We start from the raw sequence: 23,897 nt of genomic DNA, 5'->3' as shown, positions 1-23,897 counted from the left end.
TTGAAACATGTCATAGTCACCAGTCACCGTTCTATGTCACCATTAACCTGAACATGAAGGGATCCATTAACCGTGTATATAAAATTTTGATTCAATTTTATTTAGAATGTTTCAATAAAATGATAAATGGATAGGTAGTTTTTAAGCAACTAGTTCCGTAAATTTCGTGATTTTGAAACTGCACGAAGAATGGAGCACGCACGGCGACTGGCGACTTGACGGTATAATAAAAAAAAACAAGATTTCACCAATTTGTCAAAACGAGGGGTGTTCCCATGCCACGAGGGTTGGTTCAATTGGTACAAAAATTTGGATTTTGATATATAGGCCTTAGATAAAAAATTCCTCCAAAATTGGTTCAAATCCTTGAATGTCGATTACACGTGCCTTGATAATTTCGCGCGGAATGGATGGTACCAATTTACATGGGACCATTATGCGTAGAACGACAGCTATTAATCATCAATTAGTCGAAAGAAAATCAATGGAGTGAAAATGTTGGGAACGGTAAATGGAATATACATGCAAGGAAAGCCACTCGATAAAGAAAAATCAAATAAACAATTTTCGTTTTCCTAATTTCAACGAAAAGATCAAACAAAATAACTGGACTTGGCAGATAAACCCGAATCCAACCGATTCAAAATGGAGCCTCCGCAGTTCTTTTTCAAGAGACTTTCTAATCGATACAGTTCTTATGGAACATGGCCATCAAAGTAAAAAATTATAGGTAAATGAACTTGTTTTCACAGTGTAATTTAGAAGCAATTCGAACCCAGTTTCTTAAGCTGTGGTAAATTCAAAAAAATTCTAAATCCATTAAACCTAAGAGATAAGAAGATCATCGCGTAGATTATTTGATCCAGTCTTAACCTCAACATTTTTACACATCAACATTTCAAACAAATTGAATGAAAGTCCAGAATGACCATATAGCTACGTGTATGGTTAAGAAAGACATACAAATAATTTAATTTTTAAAAGCGGAGTATTGTGAATTCTTGGTTGAGGTGCGACCTTTGAGATACAATTATTTTCAGCAATTGTGAAAAGCATGCAAAAGAAATCTGGCAACGACTAACGTTTGTTATTTTTAGATTTACGGCACGGCCTAGTACAGAAAATTAATAAGAGCAGAAGCCTGTTGTTGTCTCTTCTCGTCTTCGTCTATGTCTCTTTAGATGGAATCAAGCTCTCTTTTTTCGATTATAGGGGTTTTAACCTTAGGGTCATTCGCCTCTTTGGGTTAGAAAAATTTCTTATCAAAAATTTCTAACCCTACGTGCGGAGTCGTTACTCGAACCCAGGTGCGCTGCGTACAAGGCAATCGATTTACCAACTACTACGCCCACCTCCTAAACAAGCTCTCTGAATTTTCAAAAAAGTGAGGTTAAACATTTTCATGCAATATTCAATAGCCAAAGCTGTAGAAGGGTTTCCTCCTTGCAAAAAATGGAATAGACTTATAATAGACCTTTCGACGAAACTAGGGTTGGCATTTCCGTTGACCAGGAGATTTTTACTGACTTATGCGTAGACCCCAGGAGAAACATGAGTAAGCGCAGATTCTATACATAAATTTTAATCAAATCGAATGCTCAATAAAATTTTGAAACGCTTTCTAATAAGTTAAATAGAAATAAATTGGTTCTCTTGTGTTTCTTTTGTAAGACACCGGGGTCACAATTGAGCACTGGTTGGAAAATTACTCACATTCATCATTGGGTGTAATGTTTTATCGAAACAAAATGCTTGACCACTGTTCTGAGTAATTCACATTTTGTTGTCAATTTAGTTTGTTTTCGTGTTCCTGAACCAGCAAAACTCGAGTTATTTAGGTGTAAACGTCGCTCTCATTTCTTATCGCGGAGAACCCAAATGCACCAGCCGATCTCGCTGCGGAGTAAAAACCTAACGAGCATAGTTTTCCTCATTAGCTAGCCGTCAAGGAGAGTGGGACAAGCAAGACAGCTATTTTCCTCCAGTTGACAATCAAGGAGAATGAGGCAGGCACGACAGCGGCATCGTCTCGGAAGCACTCTGCTGTGTTTTTCGGAATTCTAGGGAGGTTCCAACAAAGGAGTAAAACTCACCTTCCCAGCTAACAGTTAAGGAAAGGTGCAGGACCAGCTAATGATAACACCGGGAACTAGATTGTTGAACAAGCCTGACGATCGGTAGACACAACCTACCTTCTCGTCAAGCAACACCAGTGAAATTAATAACTTTTTTAAACTATTATATATTTTGTTTTGGTTATTTCTTGAGGCTTTTTTTTGAAAAACATCTACAATGAGTGACTCTAATTGACTCTAAGTGAAAAGTTCTATGGTGACGCCGCAAAAATCGAAAGAGAGGGTAAGCAAAGAGAGTCACTTATTGTAGATATGTCATTTTGAATAAAAGCTCTATATTTGAGCGTAATATGCATATTTCAGTTTAGAACACAATTCGATTTTCAGTTCAGTGTCGCATAAACTAGGTTCGAAACTTCAAATAAACGATTTGACAGCAGTTGGGTTCGAAACTGAGTTATGTCGTTTTCGATTGAGAACCTAGACACTAACCCAGGTTAGTTGCTTCACACAAACGTTTAATGGAACTGAGTTGGGTTCTCGCAAAACAGCGGTGGTGTGAGCGAACCCCAATATATTTCAGGTTAGAACCCAATTCGGTTTTCAGTTCAGTGGTGCATAACCTAGGTTCGAAACTGGCTTCAAACAAACGGTTTGACAGCAGTTGGGTTCGAAACTGAGTTAGTTTCTGCTCAAGTAAAAACGACATTAGTTTCAGCTTCATATGAATACGACATTAATTGAAACTTCAAAATTGCGGAATACTTTGACCAAAGTTGTACTAACTGGTGATTTGGTTTTCGTTGGCCTTGTTTTGCATACGACATCCTAAACGAAGGATCAGTTGGGAAAATCAAATCTGAGCCCACTTAGTGGAAAAGCTCTACTTACACCTTTCAAATATATTTCAATGAAAAAAATTAACTTCAGTTTTTAGTACTGAAGTTAATTTTTTTCATTGAAATATATTGAAATAATTTCACCAGGTTGGGAAAAAATAATGCGAAACACGGAGGCCCGGAGACCGCTGGGTCAAACCCGGATAGGCAATAACCCTACATAAAATTGCTTACCTTCACGGATACGAAAAACTACCAAAAGTTGAGCTCGGGGTATCGTGGACAGGCATGGAAAAAATCATTTCACGAAACGATCAATTTCAAATCATCCGCCAACATGCTTCTACTGTGAAACCCGACCTCGGCAACACTTCTTGTGTAGAGTTACACGTTCATGCAAAAGCGAGAAACAAAACAAAAAACTGAAAAAAGTGACAGCGCACGGCAATGTTAGTGATCACCCAATGATTCATTCTCCATCACATATGTAGTGTTTTGAATGAAAGGAGAAAGGATCGCAAATGAATGCATTCTTTCATTCACAAAGATTCATTTCAAAACATTCACCAGATCGTTCTAATAAAAAAAAACTTGTCGGTCTTGTTTATAGACCTGTGAAATTTTCACTAGGTGATCTCTAATTGTCAAGTAAGTAGCTTACAGCTAGCTGGTGAAAAAAACAATTTTTAGAATGAAACACAGCTGTACCCAAAAAAAAATTCTGTTGCAAGTTATCCAGGAGGAGGGCAGAAAATTCCATTGCAAAGCAGATGAGAATTGCGAATGTAAGCAAGCACCGCTGATACTCGAAAATTTCAAAAGGAATATTTTTAAAATGCATCCTACTGTCTACGCAGTAATGAATTTACCAGCACCGCCAAACGAGAAAATCGAACCGCGCAGCCGTAACATGGATTGTTTGAAAAATACGAAATTGTTAATTTATACAATTTTCAATTATACAATTTTCATGTATGTCATGTACAAGCATGCATTTGTCCAGAAATAACTTCATAAATCGAGTCACTGCATGTAACAACATCAATTTCAAGTGGATTCTAGTGCACTATACTTTCCAATAATGATTATAATGTACATTTGCAGTATAAAGTTGACCTAACTCAACCTGAGAATACAATATCACATTCATTTGTGAACTAAAAGTTGATTCATTTGTGAATGTTTACAATACAATCCTCCGATTCAATCCGCGGATAAAGAACCACAATCTTCTTCATTCAACTTAGTACGTGTCATTCTTTTACCTGCCTCACTTCTTTGGAAGTTCATCTCTACCTACGTTGAGTTGTGTTCATTTGGTGAGTTTTCATCGGATCTTGAATAAACGACTGGCTGCTGTCAAAGCAATGAACGGATTCGCCAAAAATCATGCGAATGAATGATAATTCCCATCCCTGATCGTGGAATAAGGAAAAATTAGGTAAACCGTGTTGAAGGTAGTTTCCCTTTAACCATGGCAAAAATCACAACTCATTGAGAGGTTTTTTATACTCATCCTTGAGTTAAACATACTTAAATTTAAGTTTAAACTACCTAATTTTGACTATACTTCAAACAACTCAAAAGTACCTTATTCCATGGAAGACCCCGACTGAGTCGAATCTCTCTCTCTCTTTATTTTTAACAACACTAATAAGTGCGAAAGTGACGCAAAACTCAAAACTACCTAAATTTAAGTTAAAAGTACTTATTCTGCGGGTTGTTATTCAGCTTTTTTACTTGGACTTGGAGATTTTTCGATTCTACCCAGTAAAAGAATCTGAGTGCGTAATTCTAACGCCATGTAAATAAGCTCGCTGAACTATCATTTTTCGAGCATTTTCACTTCGATGACGTCATCTTGCAACGTTCCATTGTTGTATCTAGCACTGTTTACATTCTCCGTGAAAATGAACGTGAACAAGTGTTGAATACCTTCCATTGTTCACGGTGGATGACGTAGTGAATAGTTTCATCAGCGAACAGCAATTTCACGCTTAAGGCCTATTTACACCCTCGGTGAAAATGAACGTGAACTCGATGCGAACCAAATTGTTTTTTCCAATATCTCACTTATTAGTGCATAGAAATTGATGAAAATGGAACTAAACGATAGTTTATTAATATACTTAGCGAATCCATGCACAATTATTCGATATAATTGAACCTATGTAATAATATTCGTATTCCCCGATCATTTTAAATATTCCACGGTGAAATATGTTCGCAGTGGATATTTCACTTGTTCACCGGGAGTGTAAACGCGACGATGGGCGGAATTGATGCGGAGTGGTGAATATAAATGTCATCGCTGTTCACGGTGAACGTTCACCTTCGAATACCAAATTGCATTCTGACAAACTGTAAACTGCCAGTTGAGCGTGAAATGGGTGTTCGCTGATGAAACTGTTCACGACGTCCTCCACCGTGAACAATGGAAGGTATTCAACACATGTTCACTAGAGTGGGACATGGTTATATGAAAAAAATAAAATTTCGCTCCGAGTAACTTTTTAGGTCCCATTTAGCTCCCAGAACAACTCTGTAAATTTTTAGTTCGATCGGTGAAACTATATTTTTGCGCCCATGGTTTAAAGTTTACATGGGATTTCGTATGGGGAAATCTACTTTTGCAAAATAATTCTTCCAAGAGTCGCCCGTTATCGCCTAAAAATAAATAGATGACTGATTTTTATAGGAAATTTATCAAGGAAACAAAGTCTAGAAGACCACGAAACGATCTGATGCTTGTGGAAAAAGTTATTAAGAAAAAACCGATTGATGCCCTGAAGATCGATGAAATTTTCACTTTTCATAGCAGCACTGCTGCTGACGGTCGAATTATATACAAAATTTTTAACTTTCTCTTATTATGTACAAAAGAAGCCCCAATTTATCCCCCAAAACCCTTGCGAAGTGGCCAAACAGTATAGATAAGTAATTTAAACACATTAAGAGAAGATCAAAACAAAATTGCATAGAATTGGAAAACCAATAGCAGTGGTGCTAGAAAAAATTAACATTTTATCAATCGTCTGAGCATCAATCGGTTTCTGCTTAATAACTTTTTTCTCAAGCGTCAGATCGTTTCGTGGTTTTTGAGACTTCGTTTCTTTGTTAAATTTCCTATAAAAGCCACATAAAGGTTTATTTTTAGGAAGCAATGGGCGACTTCCGGAGGAATTATTTTGAGAAAGTTAGTTTTTCCATGTAAAATCCCATGTAAACTTTAAACAGTGGGCGCAAAAATATAGTTTCAGGGATCGAGCAAAGAATTTGCACAGTTGTTCTAGGACCCAAATGGTATCTGAAAAGTTGCTCGGAGCTGGATTCTATTTTTTGTCCCACCCTAATGTTCACGTTCATTTTCACCGAGAGTCTAAATAGTGCTTTAAGGCCTATTTACACCCTCGGTGAAAATGAACGTGAACTCGATGCGGACCAAATTGTTTTTTTCAATATCTCACATATTAGTACATAGAAATTGATGAAACTGGAACTAAACGATAGTACATTAATATACTTAGCGAATCCATGTAAATCATTCGATATAATTGAATCAATGCAATAATATTCATATTCCCCGATCATTTTAAATATTCCACGGTGAAATATGTTCGCAGTGGATAATTCATTTGTTCACCGGGAGTGTAAACGCGACGATGGGCGGAATTGATGCGGAGTGGTGAATATAAATGTCATCTCTGTTCACGGTGAACGTCCGCCTTCGAATAACAGATTGCATTCTGACAAACTGTAAAGCACTATTTAGACTCTCGGTGAAAATGAACGTGAACATGTGTTGAATACCTTCCATTGTTCACGGTGGACGACGTCGTGAACAGTTTCATCAGCGAACAACGATTTCACGCTCACCTGGCAGTTTACAGTTTGTCAGAATGCACTGCAAACAATTATCCACTGCAAACATATTTCACCGTGGAATATTTAAAATGATCGGGGAATATGAATATTATTGCATTGATTCAATTATATCGAATAATTGTGCATGGATTCGCTAAGTATATTAATGTACTATTGTTTAGTTCCAGTTTCATCAATTTCTATGCACTAATATGCGAGATATTGGAAAAAAACAATTTGGTGCGCATCGAGTTCACGTTCATTTTCACCGAGGGTGTAAATAGGCCTTTATGCCAGAGAAGAAATTTTGCTACTCTTATGTAAAATAACTTTATATTTTAAATAGTTTACAATTGTGATCTTCCTCGCTTTACCAGACGAAATGCCACCTAGCTAACGTAAACGTGCCGGGTAAATAAGCAAACAATATAAAAACAGGGCTTCAGATGCAGTCAGACATCTTACCAAAGGCCATATTGTATGTTTTATCTTTTTAGTACTAATTTAAAAATTCAAATAGTTGCTCAAATATAATTAAAATTAAATCGCCCAATTTATTGAAAAATTGACTATGATTAGAAATTTTTCATATTTAATTTAAAAAAAGTGCAACTGTTAAATCCAAAATTTAAAGTAGGAAGAAAACGGGAAGCTCAGTTTAATTATTATGGCGATTTCTGAAAACCTTTCTGAGTGAATAAATTTTCTGTATTTCTCCCGTGACTAGCTCACCAGACCAGAAAAAAAAGAACTAAGAATAAAATCATAATGGATACTAAATCGTTCACCTCATGCACCAACCATTTGATTAGTACACTAATCTAAACTTTTTTTGTTTTTATTTCAATTTCCCATTCAGTCACCAGCACTTGCACTCTGCGCTGCTTTCGAGCAAGGGTAAAGTGGCATCGAACGGTACAACGACCAAGACGCTGTCGTCGTCATCAGCCCCAACAATACACACGTCGAGCAGCGTTCAGTTGGCGGCTGCCGGTACAGTGGGGGTAGAAAAGCGAATAGAATCCGAATCAGATCTATTATCAGTGGTCACTTCGTCAACCGTGACGTCCAATCATTGTGATGAAGGCTCAGTGCCGACAACTGCTGCCAATAATAATATCGCCCGTGCTGCTGCTGCTGCTCGGGAATCTCGCTCGCCGATCACGATAGCGAAGGTGTCAGTGACAGAACAGACAGCAACCGAAAAGGATCCTGTTTACGCGGAGGAATCGAATCTAGCGTTGGAAAATAATCAACCGCAAAAGATGAAGTTGAACCATCCCGCAGTGGTGACAGTCAACGGCGATGGTAGTGATAATGGGACGATTGTTAGAAATGGAACTAGCGGGAAAAATGGTCATTATCACACGGTAGTAGCCGAACCAAATGAGGAAAAGGAAAACCTGAACGGCACCGTTCTGGAAGTGACACTGTCCAAAACCCAGTTGAAGGATGGCAATTATTTCTTGCAGGTGCTAAAAAATGAACAGAACCGAATACTCGCAATGGCAGCCGAAGTTGAGAGGGAGGCTGAAGCACTGAAGGTGAGCGAAGTCGCTATGTGACAATGATATCCATCTAATTTTTTCTGATAAAATGTGTTCTTTTTGCAGGCGGATGGCATTGAAATCAGCGAAGAAATTGCTGGTTATGTACTAGTGGCTGCTGGCAAGGCACGATTACTTTGCACGCAGAAAATGAAGCAATTTGAAGGTCAGTGTGTGTTTTTATTTCAAACAATAGATGTGCTAGGCTTGTATTGTGTTTCAGTGATTAGGCAAATATTTTTACTGTGTGTTTCGTCTGAGTTTAAACGAATTCAGTTAATAGTCCTATAGTTATAATCTATAGTTTGTTAGTATTTTTCGTCCCTAACTAGCAATCCATAATGTTGCTAACAAGTGCCTATTGTCATACAAAAAAATAACTTTTATTACTCACGTTAGTAACACGCCAATTTTTCTCGGTTCAAATTTAAACACGATTGATTATTTCCGTGCACGTCGCACATTTATAAAATTTGCAAAACTTAAAATGCAGACAAAATTGGCGAAAGAAAATTGCTGTGGATACAGGTATCTTTCACGGTTCTACCGTCCAGGCTTGTTGGCGTCTGTTGCTGAACCGAAAGAATCGTTTGCATCGCAAAATGGGATGGTGCTATAGTATAATTCAACTTTTTTGGCGCTCATCCAAATTTGAAATGTTCACTATTCTTTTCGTACCGTACGGCTTCTGGCGTAGGGGAATTGTTCAATTATTCATCTTCGCGCCCATATTGTTCTGATTTATTAAACTTTAAATTCATAAAAAAACATATAAATGAACTCATTGAATCAACAATTTAGACTGTAATAAATGTATTGGTTTAATTCTGTTCGATGTGATTGGAAGATGTATTAAATTTTACTGAAATTTTCGAAGTATACTTGAGGTATTGTAACAAAGAGAGAATTATTTTCTTACCTTTAAATCAATTGTGAACTACTAGTCTTTTTATTTGAATTAATTAACATCTAGGTGTAATGAGCCGCCAAAAATAACGAAATTTTATGACAGCTTAATTCATTTCGGTTAGCTTCGTGAATTTATATTGAAATCATGAGCGGTTTAGTATTTTAGAGCATGTTAGTTACTCGTAGGACTTCACTGCGAAAAGCAAATGAGGAGTCAAACAGAATAATGTGTCACTGTCAATGCCCGGTTCGAAAAGAATGCTAAACCACGGGTAGCTGTCTATGGTTAGCTGTTGTGCATTTTCAAATTTTGTCGAAAATATATTGACAGGTTTCTAATGCGTATATCACATTGGGGCAAGTCTGCTTTGACTTACTAATTGTAGATCAATTTTCTTGGCATGGTTTAAGAATTTAACATTTTCAAAAAGTGCATTTGATAATGAGTAATCAGAAATAATAGGTCATATTAATTGAAACACAAATGTGTTGATCAACGAACATATTTTAAAGTTTCCTTGATGTTTTTCTCTGCTTAATCAGAGGATTTGGAACATGGCAGATATATGATTGAAACGGTAGTGCGTTCAGATGGAAAATTATGATGAATAATGCTACAAACACCCTAGCAAGCAACAGTTCGAAAAGCTGCAAAGGTGCATTTACTTTCATCGTAGAACGTCCGATAGCCTGGTTTCGATTGATGTTTTGGACTTGTAAATTAATGACGACAATCAGTTTTGTTTTTGGCGTTTGTGATTATTCGCTATTTGCGTTAGCCTAAGATAAGATAGGTTATCGTTCTTCACTTGCGGTAGACAAGCTCTGTCTTATCGGAAGCGTATAGTTGAGAGGCAACTGCAATAATATGCGATAATAGGAATGATAAAAATGTAATGTTTGCATGATGATCACGTGTTTCGCGAAAATGTTTTGTCTTAGAGCTACAAGCGGTCGCCTGAATAGGGATAATGACGCGAGTAGAGGATGCATAATTACAATGCAATGGTGATGTCATTTCCGAGCTCCCTCGGCATGATACTGTACCTTGACGTGGTCCGGGGGCTTTTTCCACCAAAGCAGTATTACAGTGATGATATTACATAAAGACTTGGGATACGATTATTTTATTTTTAGTTAAGGTACATTGTGATCAAATTTAGTACTTAACTTGGCGATCTTTGTTACCCACTTATGCTATGGTCGAAATAATGTACAATGTGGGTTTGGGGCCAAGTACTCTCTGGAGGCACCTTGGGCTTAGCGACGAGCCCCGACCTGGGACTCTCCTAAATTTGGACTGTACCATGTCAGGGCTCCCGAAGATGAAAATATACCAAACAATCTTTGACAGCCCTACGCGATAACTCATGCACACCTACGACCGCGATCTCCAAATCACGATAGTACCTCGTTGATAAAATGATCGTGATAGCATTCACAAATTTACAAACGCTAACCCACAGGCGCCCGTGTTCGCGCGGTCATGGGTCGATCACGTCCGGAAGTCTGCTCCATGGCCGCACGACTACAGAACCGAAACTACTCGCGAGGCTGCATACGCGCCATCACACGCGACATTCATAGGCCCACGCGATCGAATACGCTACCATACAAATGTCTGAGTCCCTCGTCGTGAATTGGCAGGGGCGAACATGCAAATGCGATCGTCCACCAATACATCCAAAATCTCGAATACGCGAAAGTGATATGGAACAACGCACTCTCTTTTAGCATCTGAGCCATACTGCGAAAAGTAAGTATCAAATTCACAGTCCGCGCGCGGTCATCTAAGAACACACGCGAATATGCAAATGGAAACACGGTTATAAAATCGAATTTACACATGCGTTAAGTTACATGCACGCTAGCACACGCGACATACAAACGCCCACGCGACATACAAACGCCCACGCGATCGAATACGTTAACGGACAAACGCTCGAGCCCCTCGTGATGATGCACGCGATCGTGACGTTCCTGTGTTTGCACATGTCTGTACCGTACAACAAATATCATTTAGAATCACGACCCGCTGCAATTGATCTCGTCTGCAATTGTAGCGAGTGATTCTGACGGGTAGCGCTTCCGACACCCTAGCTCTACAGCTCCAGTAGAACAACTCTCGAAAAAACATCCACACACTCTTACGCAATTTGTGAGCATCCACGCCAACTCAGCCAATTATGCACCCTTGGACTCGAACGTTAAAACTTACACATTCCACGCACAAACCACCACAGTAGGACTCACATACAAAATCACACGTAATAATTACAGGTATTCGTCCGGCAACCCGGTGAAGTACGTCTCAAACGCAGAACTTATCATTTCAATGATGGCCTTGGATCTGCGTTGCCTGTGTTCAAGGCACCATAGCTTCGTCCGTCAGGTCAAGGATGTATGAAACCCGCTAGCCACCACCCTCGGCCCTAGCTGCCCATAAAGGGATAAAAAATGTTGATATCATTTCCGAGCTGTTTCCAAAGCTTGGCAAAGGAGGTGGCAATTCGTCGCTGTTGCGTTATCTTATGATAAATGCCATTGTTGTGGCACAGCATCTTCTCTGGCCGTACCCCGAATTTGTCAGTGAGCTTAGCATAATATATGGAGATGTAATCGTAGTTGAATAGGTAGCGTCATCGATTCTATATAGTAGTAAAGTTGCACAGACTCAGCGTTGACCGTGATGCCAGACGGACAGATGTATTTTAAAATTATAAATTTAGCATGAAAAATAATTGTTAGATTATTGGTAGTCGCTATCCGACCACCGCCAAGAGCGGTTGATTTTCAACATAGAAGTTTAAATAAAGTTATTAAATATATTAAACCGTATAAATTACCGGATGTGCCAAGGAGAGAAAAGTACACTGCTTACCTGATTGCCTGGATACCATCCGAAGAGTGATCTGTAACGAAAATAACCCTGAACCCACGTTCCTCAATTTGGATTTTCGACACCTGACCAATCCCGGTAAGGACGAACCACTCATCCACAACGTAGGGCTTAATCATTGGACGCATCAGCCATTTTGGGGTAAACTTAACTAAGCTACATTACTTCTCAAAAAAAATCTCTGCAAAGTGGCGTTTTCAGAATTTTGAAATTCTGCTTGCACGCATACGAAAAACTACCTAAAATTGAATTCTTTTGACTCAATCTCGGGGTATCGTGGAATAAGGTAAACCGTGTTGAAGGTAGTTTCCCTTTTAACCACAGCAAAAATCATAACTCATTGATAGGTTTTTTAGACTCAACCTTGAGTTAAATATACTTAAATTTATGATAAATTTACCCAATTTTGAGTATACCTCAAACAACTCAAAAGTATACCTTACTCCATGGATGACCTCGAGTCTCGACCGAATTTCTTGTTTGCTTTTGACAACACTAATAAGTGCGAAAGTGACGCAAAACTCAAAAGTACCTAAATTGAAATTTTTCCGTGTGGTTATTGCTGAGATATAGCGAGAAACGTACTGAGAAGTTGTGAATTTTTCGCTTTAAATAACTTTAAATCAACGCTCGAGGACGTGTGGTGTCCGGCAGGCTAAAATCTTTTTGCACAATTTTAGCCAAGAATACCACCACTAGGAAACCTGCTCCCACGACTAACAACATGCTAGGAGTTCCTAGGTATTGCTCCGTACCGAAGACTTAACCGGACGGACCTTAAGTTTTTGCATCATAGCCTTTATCCGTTCTGTATTGAGTGAATCACTGTCATATAGTCACCTTTTCTGATTCGCTATTCCCGATTGTGTACCAATGTTTTAGGTTTCTTCTGGAGGTTGTACAAGAGCCGTAAAGGATGAAGTCCAATTCTACACTAAGTAACAGTGTATATTAATGTTCCGGCTTTTCCACGCCAAGGTATAACTTTTAAAGCTTTGGTTTGAAACCCGTATTTTAAAAACAAACTTTCATGTAGGAAATTTATTGAATTGGCCTAAGATGAAGCTGTTGAATTGCACAAAAACATTTATGTGGCAAGCAATATGTAGATGTGCCAAAACAAACCAGTTTTTTATTAAATCTGGAACCGTCTACCGATAAATCTACATTGACGAATACTTCCAAAAGTGACTCCTTGAGGTCTCATGAAAGTCTGACACTAGCTTTGTACTACAGTGGTAAAGATTTCAACACTCTGTCAGAAAATGTAGGGCTATCAGAAGCTAAAACTTCGTAAAATCGCACTCCTGGTCCCTTCTTTAAAATTATCCAGTGCAGTACTCTGCGTCACTCTTTCGAGTTTGAACCGCTCATATGATAGTCGGTCTTTGCCAGTATTGCTCTTCTCCCATCCATTCTTCTTCTGAGCCTTCGATGGATTAAGTACCCTTGTCGTTGTGTTTATTGTATTTATTACGCATAATAAACGTGTCGTTTGCAATTTGGCATTTAACCCAATTATGGAAACGTGTCTGATAGGGAGAGTGGAGATGCCAACTTATCATTATCATTTCGCAGTGAATTTCTTCACATTCATTTGGGATATCTTTTATACTTTTTGTACGCTTGCTTTGTACTGCAAACTTTGGAAATGATCATTGAAATGTTTATAGGAAGCAATACTCCCGGTGGTCGGCTGTTCGGGGTTCAAGTTAGTCGTTTCGAATTCACGGAAATTGATCGCCAGCGACTTTCGTGCATATTGCTAGGATCATATTGTCTATAGATGACCTTTATTATATTGCACGCAGTTTTTATGTAACGTGCTGCGGAAGAATAAATAAATGTCCATTCGAACGACATTCATATTTCAACTGGAGGTCACACACTTGAAAACTTTGATCTAAAATGAAAAGACAAAGTGCGTGAGTACTTAGCTAAATCACAATATCTACCAAGATATATCCTGAATCATTTCCCTACCTACTAAAACCAATCCTTTTCTGTGATACTTGTGGATGATGCAGAGAATTACTCGGTCATTTTAGTCACAAGTGTTGAACTAACATTTCCTTCCAACCCAAAATTTACCTGCATGGGCGTGGCCATCTACGTTATTGATCATACTATAGTCTTAGTCTCTTTAGGTTGCATGTATCATACAATTGGTTCACTATGCAATTTCAATAGGCTTTGGTCAATCACGGGAAACTCACGGACGGTGAACTAAGCTAAGCTAAGTTATACACTCAGATTTTTTTTCACGCGGGGGATACAGGTCGCGTAAATGAAAACCGCGTAAATTTCGAAATCCGCGCGAATGAAAACCGCGTAAATTTCAAAATCCGCGTATATGAAAACCGCGTAAACTTCAATATCCGCGTAAATGAAGACCGCGTAAATTTAAGAATGGGAACCTCGTTAATGGACACCACGTAAATTCAGAAATCCGCGTAAATGAAAATCGCGTAAATTTCAATTTTTCGCATAAATGAAAACCGCGTAAATTCAAAAATCCGCTTAATACAAACCGCGTAAAAAAAACCCTGAGTGAATTCACAATACCTCACAGTTGCCGAGCGCCCGTAGCTTACCACAATTTATCGACGTTGATCTGCATGTCATTCAGAAAGCAGCATTCCTCTATATTAGTTATATAATCTTGGAGCCTAAGTTAAAAATAATCAAAGCTCTTTTTTGACAGCTGAAAATGAACCTGATGCGACTCGTGGTGAATAGAAAAAATATTCATTCAAATATCTATCTTATTCATCCAGTTGAATATCGTACAATAATATTCATTTCACTAATTATCTAGTCAAATAATTTCAAATGCCGGTAAAGCATATAAAACAACAATCATCGTCGTTTACATTGTGCCAGGGCCTACTTTAATGCGTTTGATTCGTTGGTGCACGTTTGATTCGTGTAGTCATCGGAGACGAATGAAAATCTGCATGGATGAATGGGCAGTTTGTTCGTTTGACGTTTTCGTTTTGCGTCACTGAATATTGAAAATGATTGCGGCTGAATATGATCAATTTTCCTTCAATGAATTTGAATATTTACAACTCTGCTTGGATCACAGCAGAGTCGAGTTTTGAGGCAATTGAACGAAAGATTTTCAGATCATCAGTATGGAGTAGTCTTCCAGTTCTGATGCGGCCGCAGAGATCGTTGATGAATCAGAGAAAGATAAGTGGCCCTAGCTGACTTCCTTGAGACGCACTGGTTGGCGTATCAAACGCACTTGAGCGTGTGGTGCCAATTCTAACGGAAGCGGAGCATTCGGAGGGGTGTGAATGCAGCCATTTGGTTACTCTTCTGGGAAAACATAGCCGTCGCTGTTTCAAAACAGCAATGTTATGGGCAATCTTGTCAAATGCTTTCGGCAATCTATATATATTAGGTTCACATTTTTTACATATCCGTGCCGTGACAGAGCACTGAATACATCGGTATTATTAACGTTAGGACGAGAAAGGTTGATACACGATGGGAATGTTTCAAGGTACTGTTGCGATTGATAGACAGGAGGACTGTTAAATACATTTCAGAAGTGGTCTGCAAAAATGTCCACCAACTCTGCTCCGGACTGTGATTTTGTGTCTCGGAGATAGATATTTTCTGGTATACTCCGGAACCTTTTCTGCTATTTATAAACGTTCAGAATATCGAGCGTTTATTTCGAAGGCTGTGTTGGACTTGATTCAGGTATTTACTGAACGCACTGTTCCGGGCTGTTTCATATTGCAGTTCCATTTGACGAAGAATAGTTTTGTAGTCTTCGGTCCTATGACGTAAGTTGTTTCTGGAGTAGGTAACCAAGCTCTGCGTTCCTCCATGGAACTTTATACACGGTTTAGGAACATTACCGCGAATATGGCCACGTTTTTAGGAACTTTACTAATACATGACCCCGAAGAATATTGACAACTGCCTGATCTAAATCATTTCCATCGAGTGTACCACGTCAATTGACTGCAGCAATGGCCATTGAGACCTCATCAAGGTTGCATCGAGTAAAGTCAAAGTTGAGGTCGTCGTTAATTGTATCAAAAGCGTCACTAACATCAGAACGCATTTCTTAAAGCGAAGGGTTTATGGTGACAACAAATTTGATGTAAACTACCAGTAACCAGCGTTTCTGTGCTGGTCATCTCTTGTTCCGTAGTTGCATTTCATCATCGGAAATCCACCAAAGATGGAGGCGATTATAATCGCCGACAACAAGTACATTGTCTTGTTTATTGGCTTTCTCAAGAATGTTTTGGACCGGAGCAGTGAATGCTGTACATATCAAGATCGTTGTCCGCCAGATAAATGCAGCAAACATAGGGAGTTTGGAAGAACCCCTGACGACCTCCGAACGCAGGGCCGAAATGACTGGTAGCGCGACTGCGTCGGGGTGCTCAGGGGCTTCCGTAGTACTGTATAACGAGCGTCCCGGTAATGGCAGCGCAGCATGAGTTTGTAGATGTAGTCTCGGCGATGAGCATGAGTTTGTAGATGATGGCGATGGTGTTGTACCCACGCACGCTAGAAATCAAGTAATATTCAGAAGACGAAGTTCGGAAACTATCTGTACCATGTGTCAGGCATCGTGCTGTGAAACCATCCTCAGGATTACGGGCCTAATTATTTGGTAGCATCGATAATAGCATTGAAGCAGCATGCGGTAACATTATCAAAAAGGGGAGATTGGTGCAACATGGAGCGAATGGGTGAAAGAGTTGTGAGAAAATTTGCGCAATACCCACTATCCATGGGATAGTGGGTGAATGGTAAACAGTGAGTTTAGTTATGTAAGGTATGTAAACTAGGCTCGATGGAACTATCCATGTCAGTCTTGCAAATCACATAAAAAGCGAACACGAAATTATTTTCTTATAATGTTTAAAATCAAACCAAAATTTTAGGGTAGTTTTATACATATATTTACTTCAAAAATCAAAAGAAAAGTAAATCGATGGAGCCTTGAGTGTCAAATTGAACGCATTTTCGCTTGATGCCCTCCATCAATGTCTTTACAGTGTCATCCGGGACCAATTTCTCAGTTTTTTTTCCATTTTCTTAACATGTCCTTCTCGTCTTTGACTGTCTTCTTGCTCTTCCGAAGTTCCCGCTTCATCGTTGCCCAGTACTGCTCCACCGGGCGCAGCTCCGGACAGTTTGGCGGATTCATGTCCTTTGGAACAAAATGGACAGAATTGGCCTCATACCACTACAGGACACTTTTAGAATAGTGGTATGATGCCAAATCTGGCCAAAATAGCGGAGCTTTCGTCGTGCTGCTGCAAGAACGGCAAAAGGCGCTTCTCGAGGCACTCAGATTTGTAGATCTCGCCATTTACTGTGCCCTTTGTCACGAAAGGCTCACTCCTCAGTCCGAAAAAGCAGGTGGCCTGCCAAATGAGATATTTGGAGGCGAACTTCGACATTTTCTTCTTCTTAAATTTGTCGTCCACATAGAGCTTGCTGTTGCTGGTGAAAAACTCCAACCCCGGAATTTGCTTAAAATCGGCTTTTATATACGTTTCGTCGTCCATCACACAGCAGCCATATTTTGTCAGCATCTTCTCGTAGAGCTTCCGTGCCCGAGTTTTAGCCGCCGATTGTTGCCTCTCATCGCGGTTTGGGAATTTCTGTACCTTTTATGTATGTAGTCCAGCTCTCTTCTTTGCATTCTGGACGTAGCTCTGCGACATGCCGATCTTTTTAGCCAAATCACGACTTGAGACGTTCCCGGTCCCGGTTTTCTTTCAGCTCCTTTGCCGTGGTCCAACGTCAACCGCTCCTGAAACCGCTTCAACACTCTGGAGACGGTTGAATGGTGAATGTTCAACATTTTTCCCAACTGCCGGTGCGACCGGTAAGTAAATTCCAGGTGTTTGGAAACAATTTGTTCTCTCGACTCGCGTTGGTTCACCTGGTTGAATCGAAAAACACGACTTCGAGTTTGACAGCATGTAAACAATACACATCAATGAGAAAGTGTGCAAAATTTGGTTGATTTTTACCCAATGGTAAAAAAGTTATGCCCTGTTGAATGTGTCGCAATAATTTCGTGTTCGCCCTTTACATTTGGAGCAACATCTGAGGTTGCTTCAAGCTTTTCTCAAACCCTATTCGGCAGTTTTCACGCCGCCACCCACGTTACAGTTTGATAAGGCCAAACTAGTGTCGAATAGTGTTGTGGTACCGGTAATACCGGTACCGAAAATCCCGGGAATACCGACCCATTTTTGGTACCGTAATATCGGTACTGAGCAAAAGCCAGTACCGGTATTTTCGGTACCATACAATTTTTTTATGAAAATTATGTGGACTCTCTAGGGGGACCTGCTTCAAAATATCGGTCTGCAAGATGACTTTTAATTTTATTAATTACCTTCTAGATAAATCATTGAGCTAACACTTTTGTGGGGGAATGAGGTGGGGCCATCATCATAATAATTCTAGAAGTTAAACATTACTAGTTCCCGTTGTACTGAACGGTATGTTTAAATTCATGCACTATTTTGTCGAAATAAAATTTTAACGATTTTGTACTAAATTTCAAAATATTCACATCTAGCGTAAGAGACGAAATTTTTTTGCCATGATTTTGTTTTATTAGCGACATCCCGATTGGTTTCCATTATTCACTGTGTGGCGCGTAATAATACTATGGTCTAAGTCATGTCTGTATTTGGTTTGCTCATAAACCTTTATCTATAAAAGAACGAACAGCGATTTAGTAGCTAACAATTTTAGGCTTGGTGAACTGTTTCAAATGACCGGTACTTTACCGGTACTACCGGTACTGAGGTCTTCAGCACTGTAGTACCGGTTCTCGCCAAATGGGTCAGTACTGCGAATCCTAGTGTCGAAGGGGGTCAGTTGAGGTTGTCTGACGTATTCTTGATGGTCACATCATTAGCGTTTCTGCAGTAGAATCGGCAGACAGCCATAGTTGGTTATAGGATTAGGGAATATGTTTAAGTAATAAATAATGTCTTTTTCGCTTCAGATAGCTGATATTCGAGTCAGTAGAATTCCTTGAGCGACTCATACGAGTTCTGACGGGAATTGAGGATTCGATGAAGAGATCTCTACTATGAGAAGGTACTGTAGGAAAGGAACTGTACGAGATGACGCTGGGTCTGTGGCCTTCGACTGGCATGGTGCATTCTCATTGGTACAGAAGTCTTCTTGGCTGGTTGGTAGATATGTGCTCTTACATGCAAGTTGATTAATTCTCTTGGGTGGGAAAAATGTTGAGCTTGCTAGTTGTCGACTTTTTTGACCTTGGGTATGAGGCTAGTTCAGGAAAGGAGTGCAGGACTGGCCCCTGAGAGATAGTTAATTATTCAGAACTTCATTATTTAACTCGACCAAGCACACCGGCTCTCAGAAATGGTAAGCAGCCCTTTCGGGTCGGTGTGGTCTATTCGAGTCGAACCAGACGGACAATCGGTTCGAGCGAACGTTATGTGGAATAGTGGATAACTATTTTTTATGTCCTTTATGGGCAGAGATTATTTTTGTGAATCCGTAAAATACCTTAACTCGTCCAGCTACTCAGCATAATGATAATAGAAAAAAGATTGAGGATTTGCCTAGTCCATAATGAAATGAATACGTATATTGACTAGAACAGGGATAATCGAATTCTGAAGATAGAGATGAAAGAGCACAGTTGTCTTCCATAGTGGTGTTGCAACATGATAATTCAATCTGATGCAACAACTATTTAAACAATACACACTAGAACAGAAAGAATAACTGGTAGAACAGTTGGAGGAAATTTAGTATTCGTGACCATTGCGGTTTACAGCGCTCTCTGATTTACTTAATAGTCGATTGATTCGCTTCAGATCTAGGGGACTCAAGAGGAGATCAGGAAGATGAAAAAAGCGGTATCAATGGCGAAATTTTAATTGCATCACAGACGACTTGGCTCGCGTTGTTAGGAGCAGGATACCTTGGACTAGACAAAATAGAGGACTTGACGTTACACAATTCGAGACAAACAGGCGCTAAATTTAGTCCTCCCGAGAACCGGTGTTTACTTGGCAGACAGTTGCTAATTCGTCCGATTTTGCAAATTTTGGCTCGCGGGACGGACCGAGATCTCTTAAGCTATAAGCTGCAGTCCTATTAACCCGCAAAAAAGTGTAGCTATTTTAATTGTATACGGTCGCGTTCTGATGCTTATGCTCTTTATTTGTGTAGCTTTTGCTTTCTGTCAATACGTGCGTACTGCGCACACTATCCATCATTATTTTATAAAAATTGCTAAGCGCTGCCATTTTTTAGGTTTGTGCTACAACAATCTAAACCAGTCACCGGATGAGAAATTCCAAACGACAAATGAAGATCTGCGTGGATTTTGGGACATGTTGTTGCTGCAGGTGGACAAAGTTGATGCGTCCTTCAGGGAAATTGATACGTTCCGAAGAAACGGTTGGAAGGTGAGTTCATACATTTAATATGAGTAATCAACTGTAGTTGACACACACACACACTATTAACTGCTATATCTCCCCAGGAACCGACACATCAAAGCCCAGTCCCGCAAGCCCGCAGTACGAAACTGGTGAAACGACCATTCAAATCTTCGGCGACTTCCGCTTCGGCGGCGGCCACCAATGGATGCGGAGGTTCTACGAACGGCACCAGCAATAGTACAAAATCATCGGCAGCAGCAGCAGCAGCAGATGCAAAGAAGGCGGCTGCTGCCAAAAGGGATGCCCAGCGCAAACAGTTGATGGAGATGAAGCGAAAGCAGAAGCTGACCAGTACCCAACAGAACGTGGAAATATTTGTCCCCGGTACCTCCCCTGCAGTAGTGACGAATGCTTGCGAATCGACAAACGGTGCCGCTGCGGTAGATGCGAGTTGATCTCGCTGGACATAACTCCCGGATCAAACTGATGCTGCAGCACAGGGATGGTCGGGAGTTACATAATTGTGTGGCGTTTATTCGGCTTTGTCGTTCCTTTATTGTGTTGAACCAAGCAAAACAAACACACACGCTAACAAACACACACATGCAGAACACTCACATGTAGATTGTTATGTTTGGACTGACTGATTTATTAGTTATGACTCGAAAAAGCGAACGAGAGATGGGAGTGATTGAAATTTGAATGCAAAAGTGAGTATAAAGGTGTGTCTCTTACCTTGACAAAACCGCGCACGCGAACGCGAGACCGAGAGTGCATTTGGGCATAAAACAAATTAAAACCGTAACTAAAATACATTCATTGTGATTTTATGAGAAATGACAAACTTTTTATATGTTGATAATACTTATTATTAGTTATGGGTATCCGAATTAAACTAAAATAATGCAAAAAAGTAAAATATTTATTTAGTTTTAAGAGTCATATTACAAATCTAACATCTATACAGAATTAAGCTTCGACATTGAAAAATTAACGAAAAGGAGGAAAGTTATGTATACTTATTTCTATCATTTTTTTGGTTCACTGGTTGAAATTACGACATCGAAAAAGAGCGCAAGTTGCTACATAGTGTTTCTATGTTTCGTGCAAGAAAGGAGCACCATTTATTCTGACACAGACTAGATTGCAAGCACCTTTCTTGGAAACCATTAAACTCCACTATAATCTACTTATATGAATGAATGATGCATAATAAAAGAAAAACACTAAAACCTGTAGGTAATATAACATCTAAACATTAAACAGTTCTAATATTTGATGATTACATTTGTTTATTTTATGTTTCAATTTGATTGTTACTCTGACTGGTTTTGTTTTGACCGGTAAAAATCTTTTAATTTATAACTTCGTTTCGTTTTCTTACACTGAAAATACCTATATCTAGTGCGCTTCTTTGTTTGTTTCCATTTTCGGCTCGACATTTACTATTAGCAGACTTTTCAAAATCCACCCAACCGTGTTGTCGAATCCCCAACATTCCACCCGTCTTATAGGTTTTTAATGTGAATGTCTTCGAACGGTATATTTTCATTTAACATCACGTAAATATTAGTGCCTTTCGATCATCGATCATAAACATTAGTACAAATGATACATTTTTAATTTGTAATTCAATTTTTAGTAAATCTATTTTTCTAGTTTGTGAATGTCGAGTTGAAAAGAACCTGCTTGCTGTACCTTCCCTAATCTCACCTAAACGTTTGCTCACGCTTTCGAATGATAGATTTACAATCAATATAACGAATACTATAGAAAATGAGCCACATGTACACATATGCTTCTAGGAGGTCGATTTGGGTTCAATTGCGAAGGAAAAAATCTAATTATAGAGTTCCGAATCAATGTTCTGCAAACGATATTGTAACTAACAAAAACGAAAAAAAAACACGTTTGGGAATATACCCGTTTCGGCGAACCAAGATACGGAAACGTATATTTATTATACGAAGAAATGTATTGTGAATACGACGTGAAATGTATGAAGCTATTCTCGCATGTTTTTCTAAGTTGAAAGAAATTCCTTTTTTTGTTTTTTTCTAATTTCGCATCATATCTGTTCTTTTATTATTGAAATTGCAAATAGTCATATTTCGGTTGAATGGGCCATCTTCTGTGAGAAACAAGTGGTCCAGAATATGAGTTTAGCAGGAATTTTAACTTCTTAGTTACTTCAACTCAGCTTTATAATATTCCTGTATTTCGCAAGGTCCTTTTTCAAATAGCAGATAGGGAGGCTCTAATTGTAGCAAGATGTTAAATTCTGCTTTTTAACGTTTTAATGTCTTCAACGAAGTTGTACAAAAACACATTTTAGACAAATTTGCTGAAGACATGCTAGCTCTATCTTTTTAACTTTCCATTTCACAAGTAATCCAAAAGTAAGCAATTATGTGAAGCTTTAAAGGCGATTTTATTGCTATAGCATTTGTGGTTTGGGTGAATGGAGAACAGATAGCTGAGTTATGTACGGTGTGGAAACTAGGCTCGATGAATAATCCAAGATAGTTTTAAAACATATACATTCGAAGCAACATCAGGTGTTGCTTCAAGCTGCTCTCAACTTCTATTCGACAGTTTTTACGCCAATACCCGCATCACTGTTTGGTAAGGCCTAACTGGTGTCGAAGCAGCTCAAATAAGGTTATCTGGTGTATTCCTGATGGTCACGTCATTAGCGTTTCTGCATTAGAATCGACAGAAGGCCATTCTTGATTATGAGATTAGGGTGTATGTATAAAGTGATATATAATGTCTTTATCGTTTCAGATAGCTGATGTTTGTACCAGTACAGGTCCTTGGACGTCTCTTGTAGCAGTTTCAAAGGAAATGGTGGATTCGATGACAGCGATTCTGATTTTATGAGGCGATCGACTGACGGTGTCGAAACGCTGGAATAGGTTAGTAGCGTTAAGCTGTAGTTGGCGTAAATAAGTAACCGATACAGAAAGAGTGAATGAGATACCACAACTGAAATGAAACCAGTACTACACTAACACATGTATTGAAAACATAATTCCATGTCGTAGTTCAACATGTGTATGGGTTTTGGGCTGGGTATGTGGCCTTCGACTGGCATGGCCCATTCTCATTGGTTCGGATGTCTTCATGGTTTGTTAGTAAACGTGAGTATCTACTCCTACTTTTTTGATCATGAGTATGAGTTTGGCTCAGGAAAGGAGTGCAGGACTGGTACCTGAGTTAATTATTCATAATAGTTTTTATGGTTATTTAACTTGACCAATCTCTCCGGCTCTTGGTAATGCTGGATCGTCTTCTCGGGTCGATGTGATCTGTTCGAGCAGACATTCATG

General features: G+C 39.2%; 1 protein-coding gene across 1 annotated transcript in view; it reads left to right on the top strand.

Annotated features, from left to right (window-relative positions):
* LOC131680906 (uncharacterized) overlaps positions 1 to 22,569 on the top strand; it is a 159,892-nt gene extending 137,323 nt beyond the window's left edge. Inside the window, exons 5-8 of the mRNA XM_058961623.1 lie at positions 7,638 to 8,322; positions 8,392 to 8,491; positions 20,435 to 20,589; positions 20,667 to 22,569. Coding sequence (XP_058817606.1) covers positions 7,638 to 8,322; positions 8,392 to 8,491; positions 20,435 to 20,589; positions 20,667 to 21,020 — 1,294 coding nt within the window. The 3' untranslated portion in view covers positions 21,021 to 22,569. The remainder of the gene's footprint in view (positions 1 to 7,637; positions 8,323 to 8,391; positions 8,492 to 20,434; positions 20,590 to 20,666) is intronic.
* The last annotated feature ends 1,328 nt before the right edge of the window (positions 22,570 to 23,897 follow it).

Source organism: Topomyia yanbarensis, chromosome 2, assembly GCF_030247195.1.
Source record: "Topomyia yanbarensis strain Yona2022 chromosome 2, ASM3024719v1, whole genome shotgun sequence".
Classification (NCBI taxonomy): Eukaryota; Metazoa; Arthropoda; class Insecta; order Diptera; family Culicidae; genus Topomyia; species Topomyia yanbarensis.
The sequence above is the reverse complement of the archived record's forward strand: the minus strand, read 5'-3'. Positions and strand labels throughout refer to the sequence as shown.